Source organism: Patella vulgata, chromosome 1 (genome assembly GCF_932274485.2).
Source record: "Patella vulgata chromosome 1, xgPatVulg1.2, whole genome shotgun sequence".
Classification (NCBI taxonomy): domain Eukaryota; kingdom Metazoa; phylum Mollusca; class Gastropoda; family Patellidae; genus Patella; species Patella vulgata.
Window position 1 is genome coordinate 70,958,404 of NC_065879.2, and position 25,440 is coordinate 70,983,843.

General features: G+C 34.9%; 1 protein-coding gene across 3 annotated transcripts; it reads right to left on the reverse strand.

The window, feature by feature from the left end:
- Positions 1–118: 118 nt before the first annotated feature.
- On the reverse strand, positions 119–25,003 carry LOC126819510 (uncharacterized). Of its 3 annotated transcripts, XR_007679644.1 has the most exons (4): positions 5,970–6,709; positions 4,190–4,885; positions 2,833–3,839; positions 119–979 (listed from the first exon to the last, which is right to left on the reverse strand). XR_007679644.1 is itself a non-coding variant. In XM_050547631.2 (3 exons), the coding sequence occupies exons 1-3, from the start codon at positions 6,385–6,387 to the stop codon at positions 3,343–3,345; spliced, it is 1,611 nt and encodes a 536-aa protein (XP_050403588.1). In that variant the 5' UTR covers positions 6,388–6,709; the 3' UTR covers positions 2,316–3,342. The 3 variants fall into 3 exon arrangements, 1 of the variants encoding a protein (XP_050403588.1); XM_050547631.2 differs by lacking the exon at positions 119–979 and having other exon boundaries at positions 2,316–3,839; XR_008787475.1 differs by lacking the exons at positions 2,833–3,839; positions 4,190–4,885; positions 5,970–6,709 and adding an exon at positions 24,685–25,003.
- Between the last annotated feature and the right edge of the window lie 437 nt (positions 25,004–25,440).

The window sequence follows — 25,440 nt, forward strand, 5'->3', positions numbered from 1 at the left end:
ATATGTGTATATAATGAAGAACCAGAAAATAAATTGCAGATTTGACTAGATGTAATATTAGCAGAACCTGAATTCAGAACAAAAAGTTCTTCAGAAAAAATTCAATCTAGTCCGAATCTTCAGTCCTGTAGATCGAAATTCCGTTTATTAATAATGGCTTCATATACAGCTATACAGAGTAATAGTAATCTAACATCCATGTTTTGTTTAATTATATAACTTTTATACAGTCAAAATGGTTACTGAATTCGGTTATAATGCAGAAACTCAACTCTAAGCAAATACATAATAGTATTAATAATAATATAGCCATTTTCAGTCTGTACAAACAGATTAGCTTGAGTCTTAAGACCTCTCTACTTGCTCTAAGTAGAAGTACTGGACCAATCCCCACGTAGTATGGAATGATGTTGCATAATATTTTGTTGGACAGACGTTATTATTTGCATCCACTAGAAGTGCCAGAGTGTGTATTCGTTTTATCATAATTTCAATTGTAAAAAATATATACTTGTTGTGTGGCATTAAAGTTGACAGACAAATAAATATCTCGATCGGTCATTTTAATCGGTTTGCACATATTATAGAAATAAAATCCCTGGCATTTACAATCTGCGGTTCTTTCCATGGCAAGAGACTCGCTCACTTCAGCGCCCTTCTTCTAAACGTATTAGATGCGCAAAAGTGCTACGATAGAAAGAAAACGCATACAGAAAAAAAATAAAACTCAAAACTAATTTTGAAAGGTCTACTTTTGTGATTTTAAGCGATCGTCCAAAGGACTGGCATATTTAACCAAATCGGCAGCAACTATATCACTTTTCAAATTGTCAGAGTCCGGTCCATCCTTTTCACTACCTTTCGTAGTTTCCGGTTGAACTGGTTTAGGTTGTATTAGATGCCGCAATGGGTTTCCATACATGGTAAGATCCGCGGCAATCATGCACTCCTCATCTCCATGACCAGACATTGTCTTGAACTGAAAAATAAATAATAAACCGAGTTAAATAAAACTGGCTTTCTAAATAGGTTGCTGTCTTTTATTTTAACATGTACAATGTGACATGCTTTTGTCTGGGGATTGATGCATTCTCAGAGGCGGATCTAGTCCCCAAGTCACTTATCTAGTTGTTCATCTGCTTTCCGGGACAATGCTCTTGGAATAAAGCTACAAGGCTGCGCCCATTCAAGTACAATCGACATGAAACTCGACATTTTTTTCCTTAGGCAAATGCGTATCGTTATCATGGCGAAGATGGCGTCATGATCGATTCCTGATCTGCATGTATTGTACTATCGTACTTGTGTTTTGTGTTATTTTTTTTAAAGCATGTTCCTTGTTCGTGGATTCATCCAATGCTGGCCACTACAAAGTATTTAATCGTGTATATGTCTTTGATAACAAAGTCGCTATGAACAGGTGAATTATAAACAGCCATGGAATTTCGAACGCCCAGAGTACACACAGTCTAGTGAATTTTGCTGTGATAAAAAAAAATCTTTTTCAAGGAAGAAACCCTTAATGAAAATAGATTTTATTCTGACATTACGTCACTTTTGATAACTTTCACTTGCAAAGGTTTAATTATAAAATGAATGAGCCACCTTGGCTCAGTAAGACGTTGACTCACTAACCAGGAGGTCCGGTGTTTGATCCCGGTGTTCGATCCCTGTGTTCGACCACGGTGCTGGTGGCGAACGTTCTTCGTTTTAACCGTGTTTTGTTTTGGTTTTTTTTTTGGGGGGGGGGGGGTAATCTCGAGTCACCAAACTTTTCCAAAAAACCTTGTGAAAGCGTTATAGACTACAAGTTCATATTCGATGTGAGGCATTTGGACAATTAGAGGGTGGGCCCTGTCTATCTCTTACAAAATCTTGGCGTATCGTGTATGACAACCGCTTGTTTGGTTATAAAAGTGTAGGCGTGGTGATAATTCAGGAAGTTTTTATCACACTTCTTGTGAGCCTTTGTTTTGGTCACGACTAATTAATTGGTCACGATTTCAGAAGGTTTATTCTCACATAGTAGAGCTGATAAAGATGACGAAAGAAGATAAATTGCGCCTATCAAGGTTTGTGAGGGACATCGTGAGTCATGGTTTGAATATTTTGTCGGAACCCAAGGGGGAAAATACCCATCAAAACAGGCCCATCTCCTAAAACCGTGCTTCGTCAATAAAACCTTAACACAGGCCCTGTACACAATGGGACGTCTAAATGCCCTTCTAGACTCTAGGTCTTTATGTTGAAAAGGTGTTGAAAGCCTTAGTTAATTATCAAATATAAATATTATAACACATTCTACGAGTGGTGTTATTAAAAAATGTTTGTATCGTTAGTTACGTTTCAGCTGAGCTATATTAAAACATATTTTATAAGTGGTTTTATTAAACATTTTTCAACGAATAACAATTATTTCACTTCTAGCGAAGATAGTATAACAATTAGTGGATCAATGGCAGTGAATTCCCATGGTTGTTATTATACCATGCTACGATACGGAAATAGCTACTTATTCATTAACTATTCCTTGTACAACTGTTACCAGACATTTAACTGCGTGAATATTAAAATAAAAGTAGAGTAAAGCTGTGTAGAGCCTATTACACGGTGACATGCGTACAATCGATATACTAGTACTAGAGCACCACATAGTATTTCTTTAATTGATGATTGGTATACATGTACGTAGTGTATAATTTGTAACTGTCAATCAGTGCCAATTTTATTGATTTACAACCCCACCCATATGCAGCTTAAAATATATTTAAGGACAACACGCCAGAAAAGATTCGGAATAAAAAGTTTCAGACAATACAAAATGAAAGACACCTTAACAAAATTATATTGATCTAAAATTGTTCAGATCGAGAAGTCGTTGTTGGATAGAACTTGGACCAGTATGTTTTTTTTACTAAGACCGTACTTTTTATAGTACTTTTATAGCATAGTTTGAAAGTATATTTAGTTTCATTGTCTTCAAATAGCCGTTGAACAAGACATTAACATTAAACCACACTCCATTGACATTAGTCTGATATATTGTTCTTTTAAGGCCACTGAAAAATATTCAAACATATTTGGTCTACAGTCGGCAAGTCGTATATACGGATTTTGATTTTTAGAGTTATCGCCCTATTAAATGTTTTTTAAACATCTTGTAGGTTTTTCGCGATCGGGCATCTGAAATATCAGTCAGTTTGTTTAGAATGGAATCACAAAAATAAGCATACACTGTAAAACCATCGCAGTTCGACTAGGGTTATACTTTTCAATGCTAGTTTACCTACAAATTGAAATCTGAATACAAATCCCACGTTTTTCATTTCGTATTTTTACTCATCACGAAGATGAACTGCAAAAATTTGAATTTACTTCTGTGTTTGTAGATTTAATAATTGGGGCTTGAGTGAGAATTTGAATTTTCAAAAGTTCTATTTTTAAGGCATGCTCCTCTTCCATCATTTCACGCTGTCTTTTCAGATTTTTCATTTTTAAGCGATGTTCCTTTTTTCTATAATGTCGGATTGTTTTTGAATCTTCATCGTCTTCAGAAGTCTGGTACTCTTTTATTGAAGGATGGTACCGGAAGTCGGTCTCGCCCGAGGAATTCTGGGAAATATTGTCTGTTGTAGAATTTGTACCACTATTTTCAAAATGACGTATTCTTCTGGAATCGTCATTCGGTGTAACGATTTGAGGCATTTTCTTTGCGGAATGAAATTTGTACGAAACTTTGGAGATGCTTGATTGTTGAACTTCATGTGGTAGCACGTGGGTTGAATATGATTGGCCATATTCACTGCTGTCGTTTGTGTTTTCAGTTTTGATTCTGGTTTCTGAAATACAAAACCCTCACATAATTATAGAAATCCGGTCCTATATAAAACAAAATAAAGAAATAAATATAATGGCAATTATAATTGAATAGGATTTTGGACTGTATATATACACCAGCATGCTTTGAGGGCGGTGGCGCTACAACCAACTCTTGACAGGTATTCCAAAAGTCCAGGGTTCATTACATACACGCTAATGTACACCGGACCTCGTATATTATGCGAAAACCAATGGCTGAAATATAAACTTTACTAATTGTACAGAATTTATAGCAGATTAATAAAACCTGTGTTTGCTTATATTTAAATACAGTGTTCCTATCAAAATCTGTTTAATATACAATACATACCATCTGCGTTAAATGGAACAGAAATGTCATCCTCGTATACCAAATCATTGTGCTTATTTTCATGACACTCAGCTAATATGGCTAACACTGCTTGATCTTCATCAAAACTGCTCAAATTGCACCGTGGCTTTAACAGCTCATTGTAACCTTCTTCCTTGACCTTAATGGCCGCTTTTTTTGCTCGAGTTTTCACATGTTTCCAGCAGACTTTAAGCTGCTGGATGGTTCGTTCGCTCGTATATTTTGCATTGTTATAGCTTTCGTTTATTTTCGCCCAAGTTGCTTTCTTTTCTGCAACTGATTGTGTGTCTGTTTTTTTGTTTTCGACGATGTTTTTATATTCGTCAATCAAACGAATGAGAGTTTCGCGCTCAGAATTCGTATAATTGGCCGATCTGTATTTTTTGGAATCTTCATCACTATCAGCAGAATAAAAATGCAGGGAAGTGTCGCACGTGCTACTCTGTTCATTGTCTTCTGCATCTGTCGAATTTGTAATTTTATTTTCACAATTTCGGAGTTTCCTGGAATCGCCAACCGGTGAGGGATCTTGTTTTCTTTTCTTTGAAGACTGGATTTCGTACGAAACTTCGGATACACTTTGTTGACTCTCGTCTGGTATTACGTAATTGGCGTCTGACTGGACATATTCTTGGTTTCCATCAGCACTTCTTTCATCAACAGTCAAACTGGCATCTAAAAAAGGTATTGAACGGAACTAATTATACATCAACAGAATGAGGGTGCAAGAGGGGGTCGCGTCAGTGATCCCTAATGTGGCAACGTCAACTGACGACAACGTTTTGCCCGGCAGTCACAGGATTTGAAGATAGTTTGGATGTTCAACTTTGGAGTTTGAATGATTACGAGGGATGTAATGTTATTGTCCGAAATCATCGAAAAATATTGACCCAAAATAATCCACTTTTCCACCGAAAATCCTTTGATTATTATATTTCTGATTTTCTCATGCACGTATTCTGTATATCCCAATGACTGCATAACTTATTAATTACATGTAGGGTAGGGTCGGTTAATGTCATACACAATTATAGTCTAGACTACCAATTAAGAATGACTTATATACACAACACTGTTGTCTATTAAGTAATATACTTTTGATAAATACAATCTACCGTTCTTTTAATTTAGATAGTCGTTCGGATGGAACAATAAACCGAGGTCCCAAATACACGTAAAGAACCCTTGGCAGTTGGAAATGAAATGAAATGAAATGGGGTTTAACGTCCTACTGTTCTGCTCCTATACTGGGCTAATGAAGACGGGCATACGCCACACAGTGTGCTATGAGGGATGTTTTGCCCGGGCAGCGGCACTATCGCCTACTCTTATATCGAATTCCAACTGCCAAGGGATCTTTTACGTGCATTCTAATGTATACACGGGACCTCGGTTTTTCGTCTCATGCGAAGGACTAGACAGCTGTCCTTGTCAGGCCCTCCGTTCTGCACAACTGACAAGGGGAAACCACGTCGGAAAATCCAGATGAACTTTCTCGGCCAATGCAGGGATCGAACACCCGACCTCCAGGCTAGCGAGCCAGCGTCTTAACCACCTAGCGACCGTGGCTCCCCCTTGGCAGTTGGAATTCGATATAAGCGTAGACCATAGCACCGTTGTCTGTGCAATTAAATATGCCTCAATGCAAACTACATGGCTTATGCCCGTTTTCATTAGCCCAGTCGTAGGAGGACAGGGAGGACGTTAAACCCAATTACATTTCTATTTTTGAGAAAATATTTTATGTAGGCCTACATACCGTAATTGTTGAATGAAACCGGTACATCATCTTCGTATGCCAAATCGGTTAACTTATTCTTTTCACACTCAGCTAATATTGCTAAAACAGTCTGATCTTCATCAAAACTGTTGGGATCCTGGTTTTGCCCAAATGGTTCATTATATCCATCGTCCTTGACCTTGCAGGCTGCTTTCTTGGCTCTGGCTTTCACATGTTTCCAACATATTTTAAGTTGGTGGCTGGTTCGTTCGCTCGTATATTTCGCACTGTTATATCTCTCCATAATTTTCGCCCATACTGCCTTTTTCACATTAGCAGATCGAGTGTCTATTCGTTTGTCTTCGACGATGTCTTTGTATTCATCGACTAATCGAATCAGAGTTTCCCGCTCAAAGTTCGTATAGTTCGCTGCTCGGTCGCGACGAGTCTTGAACATTTTCGCTATCAGTGAAAACTAGGTCACGAAGACGAAGAAAAGTGAAACGATGATAATCTGTTGAAATTGTAACAGCAATGGCCACGATGGAGTTTCATAGAAGAACCAAAGTAACAACAACAACAACTATACATTCGCCTATTGTTGGGCGAAATTAATTGTGACTAACGCCATTAAACACTCCACTGCCCTGCTTATTAGTTTGATATCAATAGCCAACACATCCCAACATATCTGTTAACCATGCTGTGTAACGTGCAAACAACTAAACGAGACCGCGGCTACACTGATTTATAACAGCGTTCACTCACCTACTGGCTGCTATACGGTCTAAGCTAAGACTAGACTTAGACAGTTCTAGCTACAGAGGCGATTAACGACTAAATCTAGGTTAGGCTACTATAATTTAAACTGCGATCGTAATGCCTGTTTGGCCTAACTAACGTGCTACTGTTTTAATACTTTTATCTTTGTTAGTGAATTATATTATCTAATCCTTGAAATGACATCATATCATATTGATTAAATTAATAGTTATATAAATATTAGTGTGTGAACTGCTCCACCCTGCTTTCTACATGGGCTACTTTTCATGATTTTTCAACTTAAAAGAAATATCTTTGTTTACTATAGGCCTATCTATGATACGAAATGAAATAAAATGAAATGAAATGGGGCTTAACGTCCGAAATGGACTAATGAAGACGGGCATACGCCATACAGTGTGCTATGAGGAAAATTTTGCCCGGATAGCGGCACTATGACCTACTCTTATATCGAATTCCAACCGTCAAGGCACACCAATGTGTACACGGGACCTCGGTTTTTTGTCCCATCCGAACGACTAGACAGCTGTTCTTGTCAGCCCCCCCCCCCTCCGCCCAGTATCACTGACGGGGGGGGGGGGCACGCCGCAAAAATCTGGATGAACTTTCTCTTCTCGGCCAATGCAGGCATCGAACACTCGACCTCTAGCGAGCCAGCGATCCGCCTATAATGTGTTATACGCGTATTGCAAGGTCCTTGAATACACCAACCAGATTTATTAGTTAAACTATTATTTAGTCGACATTTTGAATTTAGGGAACTGAAAGGAAAGAAGACAATACAAGGTAGAAACAAGAACTTCCACAAGAAACCATTTAATATACAATATTGTCGAGAGAACTCTTATTTAATAATGGTCATTAAATGCCGATCCTAATTAATGGGTCAAATGAAATAATGTTCAGCGTCCTACTTTTATATTCTGCACCAACCGGTCAAATGAAGACGGACATACACACCATGCTGTGTGGCAGGGCTCACACTGGCTTTCATTTTTTTTCCGCCAAAATGGATAATCATTTTTATATAAAAAAATACTTATATTTTTTTTCCGCCAATGGAATATTTTATCTGCCAAAAATGTGTGATAAAAAAGACAACATCAAACAAATTTTATGTCTCGGGTAGGCTTATTATAAAATAATTACCGATATATACAATACAACAACGGTAAATAATCTGTCTGTATATAAATTCATTAGCATAGTTTGGATTTAATAAGATCAGATTTTTTTGGGTGACTTTAGTTTATTTGAACACCGTACTGCACAATATATTTTCAGTATCTACACGTCAGATCTCATTCAAGGATTGCCAATTTTCTATAAATTTATGTGTTGTGTGTTCAATAGGCCTACAGTTATTTCCAGAATCTGAATCCCTGATAGAATGATACAAATTTCAATTATATTTGTAAGAGATTGCTTACAATTAGATCTATACCCGTCGTTCACCTTTAGATCATTTTGGCGACGGTAATTATGATACGCCATATGGCGAAATGATTTCTCGCTCAAGAATCGTCGCTATTCAACTCGTTCTTACCTTTTCGACCAGTGGTGATAATATAATTTGAAATAATGATATCCGATCGGCATGCTTGTATATCTTACATGAAGCCAGAGTAAACGGAATTCAACTTACAAAATATTTAATTCTCTTCGAAACGAACTGCCGGCCATTTTGATTACATGTACATGTATTACATGTACCATTTTTTTATGACGAAACGAAACATCAAATAATCACCGCTTGGATTAATCAGTAGGAGTAAACAATGACTTGAGATAGGCTTTATATTATATCATTGACAATTATCAATCAACTAATCATTAATTCAAGACAGCTGATTAGTATTACTCATTGACGTAATCCGGGTTATCAGCTAGTTGATTAATTTACAGTAGGCCTATTCCGCCACGTGATTGACACTCAATTAAATACGATTAGAATTTTAAGATTTTTTCCGCCAGTTCTCAAAAAGAATCGCCAGTACTGCAAAACATTATCGCCAAAATCAAATTTTAATCGCCACTTTCATATTGTTATCGCAAATTGCTGAGTGGTATTTTACCCGAACAGCGGCGCTATACGACCTATTCTTATTTCGAGTTCCAATTGTCAAGGGTTCTTTTACATGTACGCCAACGGGTACACAGGACCTCGTTTTTTTGTCCCGGGACAAAACTCAAGGCAATATCAGAATTCTTAGCCAGTGTTGTAGCAAGAAGGATACGTTACTCCTTGGTAGGCATGTCGCTAACTCAATAATCATCCACATCCTTCGACATTGCAAACACGGCTTATTGGTCAATTTAAAGGAGCCAAGTCGCTAATATTGTAACAGTGTACATTGACAAAATATGCAATATATTTTATTTTAGATATTTTATTCTTATGTATATTTTATAGATTATATAGTTTATTTTAAATGTATATATGTTTATTAAAGACGTCGAGTCTATATTGCATAAATCAACCTTGACGCTGATTTGGTGTCAATAGATCTTAAGCATATTATATAATGGTATACTGATATAGAAGAACTTGAATAGAGGGTCCTTTATTGGTTGTTTATTTTAAAGTAATTAAGTAAGATTAATGGTGACAGCTTTAACTTTAAAAACAATACCTAGGATTACACTGACGCTATTACTCGGGTTGTCGTTACCTGACATATTAAGTCAAGCGAGTCTAGATCCGGCCAATCAGATTTCGTATCGAGTAATGGGCGTCTTCCGTAAATGGTCTTCCACCAATCAAAATATGAGATTAATCCAACACGTGGCATCTCTAATATTTGCCGGGATTTTTGGAAGATATAAATATATCTAGCTAAACTTTCACCATTATCTTCACTTAATAAATTACTTTGAAACGACAATATTGGATCTCTCTTATATTCAGGTAAGCCTCTATGTAAATTTTGATTGTTTAAACTTTATATATATTTTATTCTAACCTTTGACTTAGAATTATATCCTTTTATATCGGATCAATACGATTAGTAGAATCGAGTATTACATTAATAGATATTTCTACATCTACGTAAAATATTAATTAATAAACGGAAAAGTAAGAATTGATATGATTCATTACTTGTTTAATTACTTGAGAATATTTTACAATATATATATTTATTAAAACGGAAAAGTACGTTTGTCGACGAAATACTTGTTTGTTTAAATATGTTTCAATAACAGATAATTAATGTCTAAAATATTTAGAAATGGTTCGCGCTAAATTAAACGGAAAAGTAAGGATTTACATGATTTATTACTTGTTTAACTTCTAGCGAATATTTTACAATATATATTTTTAATAGACGGAAAAGTACTATATATTCGATAGATTACTTGTTTATTAAAGAAATGTGTTATTTAGATTAGTGGAAATAATTAGTGACTAAAAAGTACGGTATATGTTATTTTCGATTAATACTTGTTGCTAAATAGAGAATAAAGATTTAATAGTTATATTTACTAAAGATTTAATAGTTATATTTAATAAAGATTTAATAGTTATATTTAATAAAGATTTAATAGTTATATTTATTAGTTACATTTAATAAGGATCGTACATTTAAGAAATTCTACATCAGTAACTTGTACCTCTTCACAAGCGAGTTAGCTCTATTGTATTACATTGAAATTATACATATATTATTATTGTTATTATATGCTACACCACCCTATGTATATATATTATTATAAGCTACACCATCCTTTACATAGTATTTACGTTATATTGTTATTAATGTTTGAATTTGAATAATGATTATCTTCACTTAATAAATTACTTTGAAACGACAATATTGGATCTCTCTTATATTCAGATTAAAAACCACCGAAAACCACACTTTTATAATTGGGGAGATGTTTTAAGATCCTGACTGATGTCGAAAATAACCAGTGTAGTATGCGCATGACAGAACAATATGGCAACTTCCGGAAGCAAAGGAAATAGGGATCGCCGAGATGAAATAAATCAAAAGAATACAAAATGGCGAAGAAGACCACATCGAGCGAAGAAAGATTTAAGTATGGAGCGTCAGTTTGGGAACTAAACGCTTGTGAAATGTGATATTGCTTGGTGCGTCGAAATCTGTGTTTTTAATTGTGATGCCCTCATTTGGCGAAAATGAATTGTGAATATTTAGCGTTTTTATGGTGATGGAGTTTTATATATATAACGTGTTTTAAAAATAATTATCAGAAACGAGCAGTGGGATTTTATAAATATTTATTTTACAGCGCGAAGTTTAACAAAAATATGCAGCAATCTATAGTAATATCTTATACTCTGGTCGGATAACAGTAGGACGTGGGAGCCATTTATGAATATTCCTCTCTACATCCGCAATGATTTTCATGAGCGAAAAACAAATTTGGGAAAGGCTAGAAAACGCTCAGCGCAGAGCAAATTTATCAGGAAATTACCTTGAAATCATACACGTTTAACAACATCAGTGACCCCCCCTCCCTTATTGATTAATTTCTTTTTATGAAATGTAGCAAGCTAAACAATTATAGATTCGTCTATGTTTATTAGTGCTAGAATTATTGGCGTGCACCCAATTTTTCACAAAAAAATATAGCTTAGCTACGTCTCTTATTTTTTTACCTTTTTATTTTTTTTTTCTAGGCCTATATTCAAAATTATGGATAATTTTACTGCTATTCTTTGCTAATTGCCCCCACATGGTCTTCGCCACTGATGTTATACAACGAATTAATTACGGGGTAATATTCCGGCAAGCCAATCCCAAGACAGTGACGTTCGGAGTGGAAAATTGGGTCCATACGTTTGAAATACCACTACCTACCACCCAGAGTATTCCTGAATTTCCCAGGTGTGTTAAGAACGACAAAACGTGTCTGCTAAGTCATCAGTTACTGAAAGATGTTAATGCTATAAAAATAAAAACATTGACTAATATCAACGAAACGGTGTCGTTAATAAAGAAATTAATACCTCAAACAAGACAGGTGCCTATAAGTAGATCCAAAAGATCCTTGCTACCCTTTATTGGAGAGTTCTCGAAATCTCTCTTTGGGACAGCTACGCAGGATGATATTAAGTTATTGGCTAATCATATAAATGAACTTACTAAGCATGAATATCAAATCACAAAGGACATGACGCAACATGCTAAGCATTTTTCTTCATATATAACGAAAGTTAATAAAAGGTTCGATAATGCTATGAAAGGTATTGAACAAAATCACGATGCCATTGTTTTCGCCGTCAAAAATATGGAGTCTACATATTCTGATATTAGAGAAGCTTTAATTGCTATATCGCACATACTGACTGATCAAATACAACAGTCTACTGTTATTGAACATCAATTAAATGATTTAAAGAATGGAATTCAAAGCCTAATAGAAAATAAATTGTCTTCATTGATAATAAACCCCGAAACATTGAGGCGTACCATTCATCAATTAAGTATCATGTTGAAATCTAAATATCCTACTTTTGAAATTCTTTATACTGACGTCAGATATTACTACGCTAATGCGAAATTTATTTTAACTAAACATAAGAATAAGATATATCTATCATTAAAATTTCCTATTGTTGCTATTGTCAAGAAATTAAATATGTATAAAATCGAAACAGTTCCAGTGCCAATTAACCAAACTTCACCTCACACCACTCAACTTCTTGATTTAAAACAGTATTTGGCGGTAACTCAAGATCAACAACATTATGTAACCTTTAATTCGGATACAATAACTAACTGCATTGGTGAAGATAATATTTCATGCTTTTTCAAAATTAATTTATACGCAAGTACGGTTGCTTCTTGCGAATTCGCAATATTTCTTGACAATAAGCAAAATGTAAAGTCAAACTGCGATTTTAGATTTCAACAAAATAATAACGCCCAATTCATTAACCAGTTATCACCTACATCTATACTGATTCATAATATTCCTGCTTTGGCTTTTATTTGTGAACATAGTAAACAAAGGATGGTTCAAGGTTGTAAATTTTGTATTATGTCAATTCCGTGTAGATGCTCAATATCTACAAATGAGCTTATTATTACAGAAAGTTTAGGTAATTGTGCACATGATTCAAATGAAATTACTAAATTACACCCTATTAACCTTGGTTTGTTACAACATTTTTTTAGTGACACTGATTTAATGTCAATATCTGGTAGTTCGACTTATCCGAAACCATTAAATATTAGTAATATTCCTACATTCAAATTATATTCACATGCTTTTAATAATATAATCGCTAATGACAAATCTAGTCATTTAAGTTTGGAACGGATGGTTAAAAACGCTAAAAAGGATGAAATGATTTATAAATCCTTATCGGAAACTATGTTGGATAGTCATTTAGACATGACGACTAATTATTTTGACACAAAAACTATATTAACTATGAGTTCGCTTCTTGTATCTATGGTATCATTATTAATTTGCCTGTGGTTATTTTGTAAATTGCGCACTGTTACGGCAGCACTTTGGTTACTGAAAAAGGCTCAGGCAGCTGCATTGGATAATAACTTGCCATCATTTGAATATCACCCGGAAGTCGAAACAAACCAGGACATTATATCACAAAACTATACGTATTATATTAGCGCAATAGCCGTCACAATTCTTATTTTCACATTTTTTGTTATACTTTTTAAATTTTGGAAGAGACAACTTTGTAACGCAAAAATAATATTAGAAGTAACGTCCGGATATTCTTGTGTACAGTTAACTGTTTTAATTTACCATTATGTGGGAATTATTGGGATATTATACATCCTGATAAGATTAATAACTTTTCCCTTAATTTTTCAATGTTCCCTACCCTTACTGTGGACATGCCAAATTTTAAAGTCACCAATAAAATTACAGGTGATATGATTAGACCTAGACATAAAATTCGACTTTCCTTGTACCAGGCTTATAATCTTAAACAAATTTTATCTCATTCATTTACGACCTATCTGTTGCTTGAGCATGGGTATAGATCGGTTATATTGCCACAAAATTATGCCTAGAAACGAAGCTCCCATTCATTTTCTGATGTTGTAATTAGCTCAAACCTTTTCCTATTTTGTATTCCGATAAATATCTTTTTATAGTTTTAATATATTATGTATGTATATTTTTATTTGGTATATTATGTACTTATGTACTTTAATCGCCACTTTCATATTGTTATCGCAAATTGCTGAGTGGTATTTTACCCGAACAGCGGCGCTATACGACCTATTCTTATTTCGAGTTCCAATTGTCAAGGGTTCTTTTACATGTACGCCAACGGGTACACAGGACCTCGTTTTTTTGTCCCGGGACAAAACTCAAGGCAATATCAGAATTCTTAGCCAGTGTTGTAGCAAGAAGGATACGTTACTCCTTGGTAGGCATGTCGCTAACTCAATAATCATCCACATCCTTCGACATTGCAAACACGGCTTATTGGTCAATTTAAAGGAGCCAAGTCGCTAATATTGTAACAGTGTACATTGACAAAATATGCAATATATTTTATTTTAGATATTTTATTCTTATGTATATTTTATAGATTATATAGTTTATTTTAAATGTATATATGTTTATTAAAGACGTCGAGTCTATATTGCATAAATCAACCTTGACGCTGATTTGGTGTCAATAGATCTTAAGCATATTATATAATGGTATACTGATATAGAAGAACTTGAATAGAGGGTCCTTTATTGGTTGTTTATTTTAAAGTAATTAAGTAAATTAATGGTGACAGCTTTAACTTTAAAAACAATACCTAGGATTACACTGACGCTATTACTCGGGTTGTCGTTACCTGACATATTAAGTCAAGCGAGTCTAGATCCGGCCAATCAGATTTCGTATCGAGTAATGGGCGTCTTCCGTAAATGGTCTTCCACCAATCAAAAAATGAGATTAATCCAACACGTGGCATCTCTAATATTTGCCGGGATTTTTGGAAGATATAAATATATCTAGCTAAACTTTCACCATTATCTTCACTTAATAAATTACTTTGAAACGACAATATTGGATCTCTCTTATATTCAGGTAAGCCTCTATGTATATTTTGATTGTTTAAACTTTATATATATTTTATTCTAACCTTTGACTTAGAATTATATCCTTTTATATCGGATCAATACGATTAGTAGAATCGAGTATTACATTAATAGATATTTCTACATCTACGTAAAATATTAATTAATAAACGGAAAAGTAAGAATTGATATGATTCATTACTTGTTTAATTACTTGAGAATATTTTACAATATATATATTTATTAAAACGGAAAAGTACGTTTGTCGACGAAATACTTGTTTGTTTAAATATGTTTCAATAACAGATAATTAATGTCTAAAATATTTAGAAATGGTTCGCGCTAAATTAAACGGAAAAGTAAGGATTTACATGATTTATTACTTGTTTAACTTCTAGCGAATATTTTACAATATATATTTTTAATAGACGGAAAAGTACTATATATTCGATAGATTACTTGTTTATTAAAAAAATGTGTTATTTAGATTAGTGGAAATAATTAGTGACTAAAAAGTACGGTATATGTTATTTTCGATTAATACTTGTTGCTAAATAGAGAATAAAGATTTAATAGTTATATTTACTAAAGATTTAATAGTTATATTTAATAAAGATTTAATAGTTATATTTAATAAAGATTTAATAGTTATATTTATTAGTTACATTTAATAAGGATCGTACATTTAAGAAATTCTACATCAGTAACTTGTACCTCTTCACAAGCGAGTTAGCTCTATTGTATTACATTGAAATTATACATATATTATTATTGTTATTATATGCTACACCACCCTATGTATATATATTATTATAAGCTACACCATCCTTTACATAGTATTTACGTTATATTGTTATTAATGTTTGAATTTGAATAATGATTATCTTCACTTAATAAATTACTTTGAAACGACAATATTGGATCTCTCTTATATTCAGATTAAAAACCACCGAAAACCACACTTTTATAATATTTGGGACCTAGAAATTGACACAAATGGGTCGCAACGCATAACATAATGTAATATGAATGTGCATAAACTGATTTACATTCAATCGTTTCCGAGTTTACTCTAACTTCAAATCAGTTATGTTCGGCGAAATACGCCAGAAGTCTCAATCGAATGGCAACCTTCTAGCGCCTGGTTATTCCAGTCTATACCGATTTTATTTAATGTGCATGCTCCCCAGATAAGAATATGCCGTCACCGTTTGACATCACTTGTGGATTATGTCTAGCCTCGTTTTTCGAATCCCTTGTTACAAATGACGCTGAAACGCATTATGGTACACGATTCGTGTACCAAAGGTAAAATGTTTATTTCGTCTTAAATATTGGATATCGGAAGCCCATCATTTCCCGGTAAGATTACAACATCAATGTTGATTTAAAGTGACAAATAATTCGTGTTTTCAATGTCGAAGACTTTGGACGATATTGAGTTAGAGACTTAGCTACTTTAAATCAACATTAAATCAAAAGAAGGGTTTCTGATATCCATATTTATGACAAAATGAAATTTTTTAAAATTGGAACACGAATCTCGTGACAGAATGCTTTATATTGCCATTTGTAAAGAAACGATTCGATGAAAGAGGCTAAACATACCCCACGAGAGAATTCTATGAATGTAAATCAGTTTATATACATTCATATTACATTATTATAGGCGTTGCGATCCATTTGTGTCCATTTCTAGCTAGGTGCCAAAGAATAGCGATTTAGCTCTTTGAACTATTAACGAAACCGAAGATAAGTGGGAACGTGGTGAATTATGTTGTTATGTTAAAAGCCCAACATGCCACAATTAATGTGTATAGAGCCTTTAAAAGACCATACATATTCAAAAGCACTTACATTTAAAAACATGTTTGTCCGAAAATTACTCAAATCAATCAGTTCTAATCATGATCATTTAAAGTTTACACTGGCTTGACGTGGCTTAGACAACAAAATTAATGAAATGAAACGAAATGAAATCGGGTTTAACGTCCTACTGTTCTGCTCCGAACTGGGCTAATGAAGACAGGCATACGCCATACAGCGACACTACAGCCTACTCTTATATCGAATTCCAACTGTCAAGGGATCTTTTACGTGCACGCCAATGTGTACACGGGACCTCGGTTTTTCGTCCCATCCGAACGACTAGACAGCTGCCCTTGTCAGGCCCTCAGCCCTGCATCACTGACAAGGGGGAAACACGCCGGAAAATCTGGATGAACTTTCTCGGCCAATGCAAGGATCGAACACCCGACCTCTAGGCTAGCGAGCCATCGCCTTACCCACTTAGCCATGTGATCCCCCAACAAAATTAAAATATACTGCTTTCTAGAAGTTTTTATATACTCTGATATGCTTTTAAGCACTACATAATAACAACAATATTATAATACATAGCTTTAACTTTTGAGTTCATGTTGCGCCTTAAAATAATCCAAATAATACTGAAATGATGTCGTATTTTACTGGCTGTTTTGTGGATTTATTTACGAAATGAAATTAAATGGGGTATAGCGTCCTACTTTTCTGCACCGATCAGTCACGGTGTGTGTTTGTTTGTTCGTAGGGTTTAACGTCCGCGTCGACAGAGTGCGATATCGCAGACAGTAATGTATGTGCTATGAACGAAATTTTACCCGGACAGCGGCGCTATGGTTTGCTCTATACTATATGAATTTCCAAATATCAAGGAGTCTTTAACCTGTTGACAATAGTAAACACGGTACCTCGTTTTTGTCCCATCCGAACGACTAGAATCTTCATGTCGCACGACTGGTGGAAGGAAATCAGACTGGGGAGGGGGTGGTAATGCCTGTCCAATCTTCACATGACACCAAAAGCAAATGACCCTAATTATACGACGATAACGACCTATAAATATCATGTCCAGGGAAGTAAAGGTGTTACTCTTTCTAGAACATCTCATAACACTTCACATTCCATAACTCCACATAGCTAACAAATCTGTATTGTTACATTTGTATTACCAGACCATCTCTCATCAATCATCTAAAGAAAGAATTAAGTCGATTGTAAACGGGAAGTTATAATCGATCTTCTATGTAATGTCTTTTTGAGCAAACAATATTCTGTGCTAATTGCAATTTTGTATTCCAGGCGACTGAGCTACGTTATTATATCCTCCCCATTATGTACTGACCTTAAAAAATGCGTGTAAATCAATAAAACCCATTAAACATACCTGAGATAAAGTTCCGGGGGATTATAAAAAGAACTTAATGAGCTTGAATACGTAAAATCTTAAAGGGCGACCTGTAATGAGGGAGTGTAAGCGGGCGATTGCAACGGGCATCCAATTCAGTCACGCGGGGGGTGGGGGCATACAATCATAATAGTGAAACTAAATTAAGTTTATTTACCAAATTTTAAATCATTGTTGCTACACTTAATTTGAAAAAAAGGAAGATTTATCGCATATTTTCTGGAGGACGCATAACCTCGGGAGGAGTTCCAAAACTTTTATCATGTGAAAATACTTATTATATCAGAGGTTTTATCCGGTGGGCTAGGAAAATCAGACCTACCCTATCACGATGTCACCATATTCATGACAAAATGGTCTACTGAAAGATAATACATTTCTTGCCCGACGGTTCGACCCCAGGAGATAAAGATCACACTTTCTATTATCATTCTTAAAGGAGCTAATCCCCTTTGGTTATGGAAGCAACTGTGGCTCTGTGATAAGCCGATGGCTACCTAACTACGATGTCCAGTGGCTGTTTCAGCTGTTGGCATGGCTGGAAAGTTTCGATGGATATTTTAACGTAGTTTCCCCTTTGTAAGTGGTGCATGAAGGAAGCACTGGCAAAGAAAGGTGTGTAGTAGTTCCGGTGTGAGAAAACCCGGGATAATTTGAATTCGATGAAGAGGCGATTAGATGGAAACGTCACTCTCTGCCCCTTTTTTTATTACATTACAACATAATAAAATTTCTTAGAAGCGCTTAACAAATATGGGGGTTTGGATGGCTGAATGGTTAGCACATGCGCGCTGTATCATAAAGTCTGTCATTGAGTCAACTGGCGTGGTTTCGAATCCCCGGTTGTACGTGACAAGGAGTAGGGTTGCCTGTCCAACCTCGTGGGTTTTCTCCGGGCCCTCCGGTATTCCATCCACTGCTAAAGACCCCTACGCGCAAGCGATGGAAATAAAATTGAACCATATGTTATTCCCGAAATGACTCTGACTCTCTCTCTCTCTCTCTCTCTCTCTCTCTCTCTCTCTCTCTCTCTCTCTTAACAAATATAGACTTAGCTTATATTAAGGATATCTTAAAAACAGAATTCGTCTATGGGCATGATTTAAAAACTGCCATGTTGCTCCTTTAAACATGTATAATCAATGAAATTTACTGATTAATTAGAATTGTGTTTTCTGGTAGTCGTGCTTCTTATCTTATTACATTATTGTCGATAATCAATATAAATACTACAGATATTATACCTTTTATACTTGTAGGTCAACCCACCTCATCTTTTATATATATATGTGTTTACTTATCTATTGATTAGAGCAGCATTTCTACCCAGCAAAGAAAGCGTCTAGTCCTTCGGATAGATCTACAACCGAACTATTTTGTACAAACCGGCGGACAATTAAAAGAAAAATAATTGTCTAGTAACGTATTTTACGGGATACAAACAAATAGGGACAATGTGTAGCAAAGCCTTTGATAACGACATAAAAGAAAACAGCATGGCAAAGCCATTTGCAATATAAAAAGAACAATATAAGAAGGTGTTTTTGCAGGGCCCCCCCCCCACTTCAAATAAAAAAGAACAGTTGCCAGACAAAATCTTTCACGACATGCAAAAATAACAACAGCATGAGAATGCCTTTCACGACAATATTGAGAACAAATGCATGGCAAAACCTTTAACGGCATACGCGACATAAAAAAAGGAACAATTGCATGGCAAAGGTCTTCATGACCCCAAAAATAACACTTGCGTGGTAAAGACTTTCACGGCACAAAGCCTTTAAGAAAATTCAACAACTATTAATGAAGCCAACTTAGATTATTTCCCACCTATTTTGCCCATTTACAATATTATACTTACACATTAAAATTATGATTATGAGCTTAAAGCAAACCCATCCCAGGCACTCTCGACTAATGAGATTGAGAGAAAAAAACGGAGGTAAAATTATGGAAAATTTGTCTTGAAATAAAATGAGTCATAAAACGACAGATTTGTGGATGTAAATCATGCATTACCATGAACGACTATAATAGACTTATCCTTATCTCCCATCGGTTGTGGATAATTGAAACGAGCGGGTTTATTACATAATTAAGCTAATTGATCTCATTACCATTAATCGTCATTATTTATGGAGCTTTATAAATTCCGGAAACTGTATAGTAATGGATATAATATCTATGATATACTTACAATTCCTATGTATTATTACAAACCGGTAATGCCTTTTCCTGAAAATATGAGGACGTGAATTCTAATCTAAAGACCCTTACGCGCAAGCCATTTATTGGAATATTTTTTAAAAACATATGTTAGTCCCGAAATGAACAGGACGGAAATTATATCTAACTTATACTTAATAATTGGACTGTGTTGTATTGTTGCGTTTAAACTAGTTCCCTTAAAGATGTATTGCTGGTGCGTTTGAAAACCAATTAAGGAAATAAAATGAAATGAAATGGGGTTTAACGACCTACTGCTCTGCTCCGACCAGCCAATTAAAATCTTCAATACAAATTAATGTTGAATAAATATGTATTCAAGTTGATCTAATAAAACGCAATTTTTTAATGGGGTTGTCCATCAATATTACATACGTGTTAGAATTGGTTAAACAAGCTGAAGTAGAGAGCGATAAAAGATACGCAGTCCATTTCAGCTAATTATTCTGAAAACAAAAAAGTTGTTATATGATACGGTGGGGGTGGGGGGAGGTTGTTTCCTCTTCTTTTTGTACAAAATCCCGCGACAAATATCCTATTTTTATCAATATGTATACTTCAACAATAGAATGGGGTATATGTGGGTTGCTGTTGCAGGACGGAGAACTGGCAAGAAACAGCGTATAGTCGTTTGGATGGGATGAAAAACGGAGGCTCTGTGTCAACGTTGACTTGCACTTAACTGAAGAATAAATTGTTGAAAATTGGAATTCAACGAAGAGTTGACCGTAAAAACACACTGCAAGGTGTGTGTTCACCTTCTTTAGATCAGGATGTTAAACCTCATTTCATTTCGGTGTAATATGCTATAAAACATCGACAATACATCATTGTCTATGTTAGTAAGTAAATAATCTCTGACGGAAATGAAATGAAATGAAATAAAATGGGGTTTAACGAAATGGAATAAAATGGGAATTAACGTCCTACTGTTCTGCTCCGAACTGGGCTAATGAAGACGGGCATACGCCATACAGTGTGCTATAAGGGAAATTTTGCCCGGACAGCGGCACTACGGCCTACTCTTATATCGAATTCCAACTGTCAAGGGATGTTTTACGTGCACGCCAATGTGTACACGGGACCTCGGTTTTTCGTTCCATCGAAACGACTAGACAGCTGTCCTTGTCAGATCCTCCGTCCTGCATCACTGTCAAGGGGGAACCACCCCGGAAAATCTGGATGAACTTTCTCGGCCAATGCAGGGATCGAGCACCCGACCTCCAAGCTAGCGAGCCAGCGTATAACCCACTTAGCCAGCGTGATCCCCAATCTCTGACGGTCGAAGATGTATATTTAGATTGTGACATGTATAATGGCAATTCACAAGTCTGTATAGCATATAAAACCATAACGAAACTAATCAGAATGTCATTAATAATAAGATTAGAAGACAGATTAAACCCTTGTCCTTCACATAGCTAATCAATATAATTATCAGAATAAAGTACATAGAAAATATAGACAAATATGATATTTACATTTTTGTGTTTTCTTTGTTACAATTATTATAGTTGCTATGGAAATATTGAAAATAATGCTTGTTAAATTCAAGGTCTCCCGGGTCAATATTTATATCTTTTTACGTTCTCGTCAAGATTAATGTCATGTGGTTAATCATTGGAAATCTTGTTATTTTTAAAGGCGATCAGCTCAGAATAGAAAACTCATTTGTAATTGAATATAGATGACCTGTAACAGGAAAACCACCTGCCTGTGTATAATTTCAACTGTCAGAGGATATTTTTGTAAACAATACGTTCATTATGTAGGAACTAAATATGCCTATTTTAGGTATTTCATCTGGCTTCACGAATTTTATATAACCTACACCAAACCTTTAATTTTTGGCTATTGATGTATATTTTAGGCAACATCAGTGTTATCCATTTATTATGTCTAAGAAAAAGAAATGTCCGACAGCCAAACATCTAATATTTGTTAGCGGATTATACAAAATTATGTACAGCAGTGATTTAAAGAAATACGAAAATAAATTAAAAAATACGCCCAGTTAAAAAAACAATCACCACTTTACATTAAATCATATAAGTTAACTGCCTGTTCTCTATAGGCGTCTTCTTATATTAAAAATTAATATACCTCAGGAGAATTCTAAATAATATAATTTTATCTATAACTTAACGTGGCATGTTATGTAAAATTGAAATTAAAAGAGCTTGTTTTTAGTTATACATAACTCATGGAACATATATCTATTATTTTGCACATTATTAACACATTTTGCAGGTACATGTATACTAAATTTGTTACAACACATAAAAAAAAAATGAAAATTATCTTCATCCCCTTGTGTTACATAATGGACAAAAAGAATTATCTTTCATCTTTCTATTAAACAAATTTGTAGCTCTAATAGTAAAAGATTCAACCTCAGTTTTCTAATATTCCGTTTGTTTGATCTTTAAATTCACATGTAATATTAAATATTCTTCTTTATAAAGATTTAGTTTGAAACCGTTATATTCATTTAAACTGTTACTATCGTTTAGTTTAGCCGACCAATTTTGAATTTCTTTATCAGTAAGACGTGTTTTCAATAAGCCGATGAAATTATTTCGATTACCGATGATTTGGACTATGAAAGCATAACCGAAAAGCAAAATCTATCGATCACAATAAGCGCTTTATTTTTGCACACCATGTTTTCCTACCAATGTGTAGATTCAGAATCCGGATCATGCTAAATTGGCAATCTGATTACAATACAGATCTATATTTCGTTTCGTTTTTTATACTTTCGATGGCCTACGTAGTAAACACAAGTAAAACGAAATTTTGAACTATAAAAACGAAACGAAATAGTATCTGTGTTTTAACCAGATTGGCTAAATTGGCACCCTTGGGGAAATTTAAATATTAAAGGTGGTCGCTATGGAGCATTTTTTGTTTATTTATAGTTGGGTAACCTTTGTGACAAATTCTCTCGGAGCTCGATTTGAATGTGGTTTTTATTAGAATTCGACCCGCTGAATGCAACAAGATTAGGCATCCCTCCCAATGAAGGCTAATTCCGTTAGGGGGCCAAATCTAAAACGTTACAAATTAAGGCAAATTAAAGTTGACCATGGTTTCTATTGATTTCAAACTGCCATCTTTATGCGTCTTATACATTCATTCTGATGTGCGTAGTTACAAAATAACAGCAGTCTTTACATTAAATTAATACATACTTTTGTGTACTATCTGACGTTGTTCCTTTAATTCAAATCACCGGTTAAAAGGGCCCCGAAACGAGACTTTAAACACTTGCACCCACATTTAAGTCCTTTAACATATTATTCGTAACGAACCGCGACACGACCCTATTTATGTCCATTAACATATTAGTCTTAGAAAACCTAGATACAACACTTCAATCACCCCCCCACACACACACACACACACTTCCACCCACATTTAAGTCCTTTAAAATATTATTCGTAACGAACCGCGACACGACCCTGTTTAAGTCCATTAACATATAAGTCTTAAAAAACCTAGATACAACACTTCAATCACCCCCCCCACACACACACACACACTTCCTACATGTAAGCCATTAAAAATATTATTCTTAAAGAACCGAAATATCCCCCACCTCCACCCCACACCCATGTAAAGCCTTTAGAATATTAGTCTTAAACAGCTCCGTCACGAACTTTTGTAAATCCTTTAAAATATTAGTCTTTAAGAACCCGCCACTACCCTTTGTAGTCGTTTAAATTATATTAGTCTCAAAGAATCCCACAATGACTTTTTTTTTAAGACCTTTGATAGATTAGTCTTAAAGAACCCGGCCACGACCCTCTTAAAGTCCTTTAAATGATTAGTCTTAACGAACACCGTCACGACTCTCTTAAAGTCCTTTAAAATATTAGCTCTAAGGCACCCCAACACAACATTTAAACGCCCCAACCCCCATTTAAGTATTGTTCTTAAATAACCCCACACGATTCTTTAACACCCCACCCTCATTTTATGTCATATAAAATATTAGTCTTAAAAAACTCTACGCGACACTTTAAGACTCCAACCCCCATTTAAGTTATTTAATACATTAGTCTGAAAGAACTCCACTACGACACTTTAACACCCCAACGCCATTTAAGTCCCATAAAATATTAATCTTAAAGGACTCCAGCCCGATTAAAATATTAAAATATTAGCCTGAAAGAAACTTGTCACAAATCTTTAATACCCCCTACCCCCATTTAAGGTCTTTAAAATATTAGTCTTAAAGAGCCCCGGCTTGACACTTTAACATCCCCGCCCCCATTTAAGTTCATTGAAATATTCGTCTTAAAAATCCCGGCAGGACAATTTAAGACACCAACCCCCATTTAAGTCCTTTACAATATTAGTCTGATACCGCTACGACACTTGAATACCAAAACCCCCATTTAAGTCCTTTAAAATATTAGTTTTATAGAACCCCACTTTAACACCCAAGTCCCCATTTAAGTTCTTTAAAATATAATTATCTTACCTTTGATATTATATTCAGTTCCTTGTTATCAGACTGTTGTCATTCAATGGCCTGAATACCTCTGGTGTATTGCATTATATATTAATGGTAGACGAACTAACGAATCACAGAGCCCCTGATTTTATTGATTTCCCATGACGTTAATTGATGTCTTTCTACCTCCAACTATTTTCCTGTTCTAATTTATCAATTTTTAACATCGTTTGGCTGGATTAATAAACTAAAAATATTATTGATAAATATTTTTTTAAAGAGACATGATATCGAGTTTGATTTCCTGTCAATACAGTTATTTTGTTATGGCAAATTTACAAGCTAGTTATTTCCCAGAGTGTGCTATATGAAGAGGGCTTTTTCAGGTAAATTTGTTTACAGTAATGTGAGCTTTTTTTCTCGAATACATTGGGTAACGTAGACAATCTACAAGACTTTTTTCTCCACACTAGATGAACTTTTCCGGGTAGTATTTCTGTAGAAAAATGTGCAACACCGGATTGAGTTTTAATGTCAATTATTTTCACACTAAAGTGTGCTACTCGAAGTGAAATTTTTCAGGGTATTGTGCAACATAACGTGTGCACGGTGCAGATGAATTTTACAGTGGTTTCTTATGTGGGGCGTAAAACAGTAGGACGTTAAACCCCATTTCATTTCATTTCATTTATGTGGGGCGTGCAACACAGAGGATAATTCTACAAGGTATATATTTTTCAAGCTATTTTTAATCCAAGGTAGTACGGCATCCGTCACAACATC